At 37.1% G+C, this 10,199-nt stretch overlaps 1 protein-coding gene across 1 annotated transcript; it reads right to left on the bottom strand.

The window, feature by feature from the left end:
* Positions 1-3,760: 3,760 nt before the first annotated feature.
* LOC149226500 (putative aquaporin PIP2-3) lies at positions 3,761-5,156 on the bottom strand. The gene is made up of 4 exons (XM_089375303.1): positions 4,797-5,156; positions 4,417-4,712; positions 4,161-4,301; positions 3,761-4,038 (listed from the first exon to the last, which is right to left on the bottom strand). Exons 1-4 carry the CDS (start codon positions 5,080-5,082, stop codon positions 3,907-3,909), a joined length of 855 nt encoding a protein of 284 aa, XP_089231429.1. The 5' UTR covers positions 5,083-5,156; the 3' UTR covers positions 3,761-3,906.
* Positions 5,157-10,199: the final 5,043 nt, after the last annotated feature.

Genomic DNA, 10,199 nt, shown 5'->3' with positions numbered 1-10,199 from the left:
TGCAAACTTCTAGAAAGTATTTCTGTTAATGGAAATGTCTTAAATCGCTTGTCAAATGTACTCTTGATGTTTGCGACTATCTAGTTCACCCAGGTAAGGATCCTTTTACCAATAGAAACATCAGGAATGGAATTTTATATTTTGAGTACATTTTATTACCAAATTTGTAACTCTGATCATAAAATTTAATCTGGTTTGAAAAATTTGTCACCTTGCTGCTTACAAAGACAAATTCATTGTCTAAATAATGTAGGGGAGGCAAATTTTAGGAAAAGTTCACATAAGTATTTTATCACAGCCATTATGAAATCAAAACCTAGTGTTTTGTAATTGCACACACAGGCTCCACTCCTCTGCAATAATTAGTAAGTAATAAAAAACCTAATTGTCCCCAATTTCCTATGAAAAAGAGGAAAAGGCTATCACCTAAAAGAGATTTTGGCTTGATCGGTAAGAATTTAAAGGGATTAAGTACATATAATAAGAAATTGGGTTGTCTGGTTTCTTATAGCGAATCAGTGTGGCTTCTCTTCCTATCCTAGCTGATTGACTATTGTATCCATCGATTAAGCACAAGAATAAGTAGTTTGTAACTTAATGAGTGATATACCAACTTGCAGATCCCAATATAGAATTGTAGCAAGTTTAGAGCTCAACCAACTCTACTAATGGTCACCCATGCTTTGAATTGGTCATCCTGCATTTGTAGGAGAGTATACGTTGCCCAGCGGGTGAGAACTCATTGAAAGAAAGCTCGAATAAGTTCCTTATTTTCCAGGGAATAGGAATGAATATACCCATTTTCTCGTGAATTAGGATATTAAAAAAAGGTCACAAATCATGACATGTTCTCTCCCAACTTTGGCTTATGTCAACTCCATAAGAGGATATTTATCACCACACGCACTTCTCTATCTCTCGAAAGGAAGAATAAAGGATGATCAAAGGCGAAGACAAGGGTAGTATAAGAAGAAAAGGTAGCAAAGCAACACAATTTGCATGTGTTTCATTTTGAGAGTAGTTGAGGGCTATGGTAAACTTGCAACGATATATCCTATCAAAATTATGTGTCACAATAAAAATAAAAATAGAGACATATATTTATTGAATAACTGGAGCTTTGAAGTCTTCCTTCCCCAACCCTAGCATGTCCGCCTGTAGATACACAACATTTCTTTTCCCACGTCTTCCTTGAACTACCTTTAACTGCGTCTCCTATAGAGAGAAGGGTTATTGAACAACTAATTGAGAGAAAGCCTCGAGCTCCTCAGAGGATAAAACAAAAAATAAGAATGCAATTAAAGGGTACGTACAAATCTCACAATAGAAAACATTAGGCAAACCCCTACGACGAATTTCTAAATCCCGGCGACTTTGTATGTCATCTTGAATCGACTAATTGCCCTCAGGCCTATAATTCTCTGCATTTATTGACAAGTTCTGCAACATTGAAGAGACAAAAGAATCCCTTGGATGGCCTACAGGAAATAAACATTACTTTTAGCAGAGGCTAGAATCGCCATTTTGGTTAAAAAAAGAAAATGAATGATTGCTTCACTCTTCGTTGTTTGTAGTCTAAAAACCAACGAATCAACGAAGCCAACACACCAATGAAGCCAGTGGAATAGAAGAAGAGAGCAAGATATTCATTTTATTCAAAGAGGTCTCACCTGAGCAATGCTACTAGAGAGGGGAAGGAAAGGCTCTCATAGCTGCATCTCTGCAATAATGGTCAGTTTGTTCTTTGGGCCAAAACTCCACGAGGGTCAGTTTGTTCTTTGGGCCAAAACTCGACGAGGATCAGGGTGTTCTGATGATCAATTGCCATCTTTGAAATACTGGTTGATTTGTTCTTTGCGCCAAAACTTGAATGGGATCAAGGTGTTCTGATGATCACTTTCCACTTTGTCATTTACAACTCAAAGCATTGATTGCCATTGCTTTGGAAAGGTTGCATGGTAGTCATCCCATTATTTTCCTTCGTGTGAAATCGAAGTGTGCCTTTGGTAGCGAGGCTCGAGCGTTTTCATGCAAACATGTTTTCATTTACTAAACTATTGAGTATTAGTTTTATAATGTCCATATAAATAATTAAAAAATGATGGATTCTCATTCATTGAATCATTGAAGTATTTGATTTCATTTTTATGTGTATGAATGCATTTTTATTTACATTGGTTCACCACTGCGGCTCAAAATAAAATTTTGAGATATCATCATGTAATGTCAGAACTCATTTCCTTGGTTTATAAAGCCAAGATGTGAAATCTCCAAAGCCATTCATCCAAGTCTAGTTCAACAACCCAAATATTTTGCCAAACTCCTTTTGCACATTCTAAAATTTGACAAATCTATGATCTTTAAAATTAATCACATCATAACTAAGTCCTTTTTGTTTCAGATATATGATATTTCATAAAAATTAACAAAATGCTGATCAAACACTTAGTTGAAAACTAACCAAACAACGATAGTCTGAGCCGTTTCTTTTTCAAGTTTTCATCCTATATGCAAAATATTTTTTTCCAAGACCACAATCTTCATTGGGAGTTCATATTAATTAAAGGGAAAAAGTCAATGACCTGAGTTTCTGATTTTACTTCCAATCAATTCAATGATCAAGTTCTATCTTTTCTCGCATGGTCAATATATTTCATTAAATTTAACAAAATGTGGTCAAATACCTCTTCGTTAATAAAACAACCAAGCTCCAAGACTTCTTTTGCTCTTCATTCCATAAGAAAAGTCTTTTTTCAAACCCAAATTTTTTTAAATAAGCATATCTTCAAAAACAATCAAGGTCCAAGCCGTCTGTTTTCCTACTCTCCTTTGCACATGCAAATTTTTTTTCTTCAAATTCACGAAATAAACATATTATATAATATGACATGGTGAATAAATTTCATTAAATTTAATGAAATGTTATTAAACACTTAGCCGAATGCAAACAAAACAACGAAGCATTAAGCCATCTCTTTTTTGGCGCTTCATTCCCTATGCTAAAGCTTTTCTTCAAGCCCTTCTCAAGGCGGACACTTGCTGCAGTGCAGCCTTGTTTGATTTTATGTTCATGAGGTAATCAAGAGTTCAGTTAGGATTAATGTTTAAAGCAATTCTAAGCCATTTATCTTTTTTTCTCTTCAGTCCATATGCTAAATCTTTTCAAGGCTGGGACTTGGTGCCGTGCAGCCTTCCTTGTTTAATTTTATGTTCACAAGGTAATCAGGAGTTCAGTTGAATTCTCTCCGTTCCTCGACAGTCTTAGTGCTCATAGATGAGGCTCTAAACAATAGGCTCTTATTTAATGTATAAACATTCATCTTAATGGTTTTTTGAAATTTAATCAGGGTGTTTTGCTTCTGAACATTTACGATGTGATCTTGACTATAAATATTATGCCGTTTATAGCGTTTAATAAAAATTATTTTATCAATTAATACTTCTGAACAAAGGTCAAATTCTTATGAGATTGAAACTTTAAACGAGCACAATATTCATGAGATTGAAGTTTTAAACCAGCAATATTCATGATATAAAACTAAGTTGGACAAATAACTAATAATTCTATAAAACTACTAATAAGCTACAGTGATATTTAATTGATATCAAAACCAAGTTGACTAAGTAATAATCCACAGTGATATTTAATATTTAATAGATATCAAGAATAGTGATATGTGATATTTTAATACAACACCAGAACAATCTTTATGTCATGAAATGAAATGATCCAGAGTTCGACTTTACGAAAGGGGAGGTATAAACAACAGCAGCAATATATTCATGGTATTTATTAATATTATTCTTATTACTACAGTTCCACAGTGGAGACCTTACAATATAAATGCCCACTTATCAAACTGCTGCAATGTGGGATAATAAGAGAGGGCCTCTGATGTTTTCATTCTATATTGCAGTAGTGAGGTGGCTCTGCAATGATGCCGAGTTTTTCAGGCCAAGACGACCCGCCCTTAAAATGTATTGATGATACACCGTAGCAATCGCAGCTCCAAGCAGCGGACCAAACCAGAATATCCACTGATGCATTCAATCCATTAAATGATAAGTCACCATCAAATTTCATTTCTATCTATATAAATCTCCTCTTTGACGTTATTAAGATCAGTAAAATGCAATGCTTAATTATAAATAAATCTTACAAGGTCGTCCCATGATTTTTGATGGCCGTATATCACAGCGGGCCCAAAACTCCTGGCAGGGTTGATACCTGTGCCTGTGATGGGAGTCGTTGCCAAATGGATCAAGAATACCGCTAACCCAATTGGGAGCGGAGCCAAAACCTGCACAAACCACTTCTCACATTAATAATTTCCATCCCTGGCTGAATATTTAACACCAACGTTCATATATATAGAGAAAGAGTTTCAAGGGTGGAGTATGATTTATGTTATGTACAGGGATGTGGGAATGGCGGGCTTTGCGCTTGGGGTCTGCTGCAGAGAAGACAGTGTAAACCAACACGAACGTGCCAATGATCTCCGCGAGAAGGGCAGTTCCCTTGGAATAAGCGGGAGATACAGAGTTCGATCCTCCTCCGTTGGAGGCATAAAAGCTCCCCTGCATGCCCCTCACAAGGGCGGTTCCGCAAAGGGCACCCAGGCATTGAGCAACAACGTACAGCACGGCCCGAGGAAGAGAGACCTTGCGGGCAAGAAACAGTGCAAACGTAACAGCTGGGTTGACGTGACCCCCTGCACACACGCATTGACGATTAACGTGATTCCTTCAATATATATATGGAACCAGATTATGATCAGGGCTGCAGAATGCTATACCTGAAATTGCCGAAATGCAGTATACGAGCACGGAGATCATTCCTCCGAAAGCGGAGGCTTCTCCCAACAACCCCACTCCGCCGCAGGTACCTTTGCTTCGTTTGTTTTCAACAACGGTTGTGAGTGTTATGTAGAGGAAAAGCAGCGTAGCAACAAACTCAGCCATGGTGGCTCTGTAGAATGACCACCGCTTCAATTCTAGCGAATCCAAAAGAGGGGCGGGGGCATGATGATCTTCATAATCCCTGCTCTGTTGTTCTCCGCCTTCTACTCCCATTGCTGCCATCTTGCTCTTCTCCGCAGCTTAACAGCAAAAACTGTACAGCTAATAATGGATACCCCACTGTGTGGATTGCAGAGAAGAAGGTCCTCGGTTAAATAGTACCGAGGAGCGCTAGCGTACCGTAGCCGTCACATGACTGTAGAGTATAAGCGAGCTGGATTTGCTGTAACAGTCGGGGGACCAGTCTGGACCGCTCAGCTAAATTTTTGAATGAGGAAGTAAACAATACTGAGCTTATGTCGCTTACAGGATATATATTAAACTTGTGTCAAGGTATTCTTGCCTTCTAAACTCCATTGGTTGGTAGGATAGAACAACATTTCGCATTCGCTTGTTCGCCTGAGTTCCTTTGAGAGATTACTTCCATTGACATCAATTGCATTGCAACCATATCAGCGTAATTTATATTGAATGGGGTATACCAAATATCATTTTGGCAATACATGTTCAAGGTTGTGAGAGAAGTTATGTAAATATGGAAAATTATCTGAAATAAACATTATGTTGAAAAAATCTAAAGATGTTAGGCAAAACCTAGAGACAACTTTTGTCCAAAAGAAAAAACGACTTCTTCTATTAATAAAAACCAAAGATAGTTACATTTGCATGTTTTTGCCAACATTCATCTATAAAGTGCAACCACTCATCCCCGTTAAATTATCTTCATCACATTTAACATCAACAATTCCAATTGTTAGATTCACCAAATCACTTCTTTCTTTATTGATAGCTTTATGTATGTCAAACTCTGTTCCTTCTTGTTCACACACTACTTCATGAGCAGTTAGAACTTTTCATAACTTGCTGCTATAGGGGAAACTTCAACCTTAATTTTTCATCAAACATGACACTCACCATATTTCCGAGATCAATCCCTGTTTCACAAATTTCATTACCATAATGTTCATCCACCCTATTATGGGATATCCGAGCATGCATGTGCTCATTGAAAATTCCAAACTCGTCAGTGGCAGTTGGATTAACCAATTCACATCTCACTTTGCAGTTATCATCCACATGTGTTTTGTCACAGTGGGATTCGCCATCATATGCACCATCCACATTACAGTGGATCCCTAGAGCCTTTATATGCTCTTGCTTTGTTTCACACACAGAGGCTTCAAATTCTCTCTTGGCAATCTTTGCTACAACGTTTTCATCCATATGCATGTTTGCATAATGGGTTTCACTTTTATAGTCTTCATGACCATCATCCACTTTTGAGTAGGATCCTCCAAGCTTTGTTGTTTTCTCATATTCTTGCTCATCTACTCTCAGATTTGCGACTGACTCAACAACATGTAACACATCTTGTTGTTGCATGTCACTCTCCCTTGCACCAAATTCTTCTTCCAAGTTTTTTCACGCTTCCTTAGAAGTTGTAGTTTCTGCTTCTTTGCACAAAAACTTCTCATCCTATCCCTGTCTTATAAAATCTAATGCTAAAACATCACATACTTCATCATATGGAGTATTAGACTCGTATTCAATTAACTATTTAGCTCAAAGAAAAGTTAGCATTTTGATAACCCAATGATCAAAATATTTACCAATAAACATAGTAGGTGGTGCAAATCAAAGCTACACCGATCACCCTCGTTTTCTTCTTTATCTTTTGCTAGAATTCTTAGTTCCTTGGCTGCGGCATGAACCTTTATAAATATGACAACAATCTCTGTCTCTAGTTTTCGATTATTTTTCTTAATCTTTTTTAGTCACGCTTTGCGACCCATCACTATTGTCTTTCCTTTGTCTTATAATTGCTTCCCTGATTGCATGAGGCTATCTTATATATAACCCCTGAAAAAAAAATATGATTTTTAATATACACCCACATAAAACACAATCTTCACCCAAAAAACATTATATGTTTGACAAAATAGAAAATTTTACACACTAATTCACTTTTCTTAAAAAACAAAACAAAACCAATTTTTTTTTTTTTTTAATTTTATAAAAAAAAAACTTTTCCAAACACAAACCTCTTTTAGCAAAAGTCTTCTAATACCCTCTTCTTCTTCTTTTTTTACCTTTATAACAAGCCACACCTTTTTTTCACCTTTATAACAAGCCACACCTTTTTGGTTTTTTTTTCTGTTTTCAATATATATAATTAAAAAAAAAAACTTTTTCAAAAACTCCTTCTATGAACCATTGTAAAGCTCAACTATTCGAATAAGTTATTCAAAAACTCCTTTTATAAACCATTGTAAAGCTGAACTATTCGAATAAGTTATTGAACCTTCATACCCTCATTCAAACAAAAAAGACTATTGGACTTTTTTTTTTCAAAATAAAATACTCGTTCATACGTCTTTGAACTAGTAACCTACTAAACCGTGCCGACCAATTAAAAAAAAACTTTTGAAACTTTGACTTTTCCCGTGATATAATAATCTTTGAAACTTTGATTTTCATACCACATTCAAACTTGTGCACATGATTTAATAATTCTTCATGTGGTTGATACGGTGACTCATCCACTTGCTTTGGCACTCACTATGGTCGGTCCCGGTTGTGCTTGTGCTTGATTATGATGGCTTTTCCAATCGCCTAGAAGCACCTGATTTGAGACTATGGATCAGCACATCAGCGACGGAAAATGCTTTCCACTTTTCTTAGACTTATTACTTACATGGGGCGGCGGCTCTGCAAGCTACAATGGTTAGAAAGGCAAAGGAGGAAAGACACAAGATGTCTCTCACACATAACCATAGTTGTTAGAAAAGCAAAGGAGGAAAGACACAAGATTTCACACACACACAATAACACGACTTGTGGCTCTTCAATTGATCACACAAACTTCATGATTACAATGAACCCGTTGAAGGGTATTTAAACTTTCTCATATAGTAAGTCGCCCAAAATAACTTCACATGCATACACGCTATAAATTTGACTTTTCCTAAGATATGACTTAACTCGAACTCACTCGACTTGACTCAGTTCACTGACTCTCGAAATTTAGCCAACTCTTACATGCGGGAATAATTACAATTTCCAACAATAACCTAGATGAGGTTGTCTCTAGAGTACAAAAAAATAGGTCAATGAAGTATTCAAGGAAAAATCTTCAAAATGACAAAATGATGCTTTGTCTCACAAACGGAAACTTATCAAAACTCTGCTAGACCAAGAAAAAAGGACAAGTTGCAAGAAAAAAAATGACCAACATTAGAGGAAGAAATCCCATGAGTTGTTGATGGAGCCATTGATGAGAAAATCAAACTGAATTTGCCCATGCATCACCGAAGACCCTCTTTTGGAGAGTGAATCTGTCATAGCATTATGCTCACAATAAATGTGAGAGAAGGATATAGAAATAAAAGAGGCCTTCAAATGATTGATTTGCTCCAACCAATGAAGTAAAGAAGGCACCTCTAGAGAGGATTTTCCATTAGCCCAATCAATGACCATCTTCAAATCACTAGCAATCAAAATCTCCTCAATGTCCAACCAACATGCACATCTTAGCACCCCACAAAGAGCCAACACCTCTGCTCTAATTTTAGTACCATACCACCCTCACTAGAAGAAATGGAAGGCCATAAAAGGTTGGAAAATGATCATAGCACTTCATTCGCACTCACCATTCACAGAGGCAGCATCAAAGAAACCAATAGGGGAGAAATTATTAAGGTTATTGTGAGTCCATAAACGCTAGTGAGAAAGTAGTTTCTAAGGACCAATTTCCAGAAAGTAAGCCACAATTTTCAAAGAGGTGGATCTGAAATCTTGGGCTTTGTTCTAAAAAATGCATTAATTTCTACAACATCAGATGCCCCAGAAGATGTATAGTGCAATAGCCATGAATTCTTGGTGGTTGTTCGACCAGTTAATGGGACATGTAGAAATAGAAGAACTTTCCACCTCTGAGTTGATCTTGAGTGAAATGGATAGCTCTTCCCAAATGTAGGTTGCAAAGGACAGCGGAAAAAAGTATGAATAGCCTCCTCACATATCGATCTACACAAAGGACATAACCCTGGGCCCTGAAATACTCTCTTATCTAGATTATCTAAGCTAAGAATGTGATTATGGAGCAGTAGACAGCTAAAACATTTCAATTTTGTAAGAACATCCCACCTCCACATACTAGAAAACCAATATATGTAATGACCTTGTCGCGTTTGATTGGTGATATATGAATATGTCTCTTTGGAAGAGATATGTCCTCCATAGCAAGGACCACCCCAAGTGAGTATGTCTTCCCTCTCAAATAGAGTGATCCCTACATGGCAAAGGTAACATCGGTAATTGCTCCAAACTTAAACAAGAACGCAACAACTTACAGATATAACCATAAATACCGAGATGCAGCAAAAAAAAACTTCATTTCATTAATATCAAAATATGTAAGTATGTTAACAAACTGAATGGAAATAAAAAAAGCTTGGGCGATGGTAGCTTATCTCTTAGAAAAGATGTGGCCGCTACATGCCTCTGAGTTGTTTTACAATGAGGCTCAAGGGCTTATTTATATTGAAAAACAAGGGAAGACCTTAAACAACCAAAAACCCTAACCCTAGGAGATGGAACGCTAAGAGGTTTTGGGCCCCGTTGGGTTTAGTTGTGCAGCCAACTTCCCGGGGTCGTAACTTGGTCATATTATCTTAGTTTGGCGCGTATAATACCTTGTTGGAAAGGCCTATATGAGTACTGCAGGATTTGCAGTAGACCCCTTCCTATGACTATGGCCTTTCTGCAAACCTCAAAAAACGTCGTTTAGGGGGTCAAAACTGCTCCAGAAGTCCAGGACCCGAAAAACAACTAAAAATAGTAAATTTTGAAATAAACAAGGAAACAAATGAAACCGAATGGAGTTCTAGGTGGAATAGGCAAGTAGCCACAAAAATCCACATGGATCAATCCTCCCTCCTTAGGAAGAAATAGTCCCTATTGTGTGTAGAGCCTCCATGAGGTGAAGAAATTTTTGTTGAACCTATTCCCTGGCGAACCACTTGCCCTGGTGAAATATTTGGCTTGCTTTGACAACTCGATATTGTTGGATCCTCTATTGTCGAGTGTTCTTGATCTATGTGTCCATGAGTTGATCAGTTGTGGCTTATTCCATGCGGTCCGGGTTGAGCTTTGTTGGTGTGAGTTGTTCTGCAATGTTA

The sequence above is a fragment of the Pinus tabuliformis genome, chromosome J, assembly GCF_031772625.1.
Source record: "Pinus tabuliformis cultivar Carrire ecotype Pingquan chromosome J, CPIR1, whole genome shotgun sequence".
Lineage (NCBI taxonomy): Eukaryota > Viridiplantae > Streptophyta > Pinopsida > Pinales > Pinaceae > Pinus > Pinus tabuliformis.
This window is presented reverse-complemented; position numbering and strand designations above follow the sequence as displayed.

Excerpts from the sequence above, each read along its gene's own strand:
- LOC149226500 (XM_089375303.1), bottom strand. The coding sequence starts at position 5,082 with ATGGCAGCAATGGGAGTAGAAGGCGGAGAACAACAGAGCAGGGATTAT. Across the intron at positions 4,713-4,796 it reads CTGCATTTCGGCAATTTCAG|GGGGTCACGTCAACCCAGCT; the intron begins GTATAGCATTCT and ends GCGTGTGTGCAG. Across the intron at positions 4,039-4,160 it reads AAAAATCATGGGACGACCTT|TGGATATTCTGGTTTGGTCC; the intron begins GTAAGATTTATT and ends TGAATGCATCAG.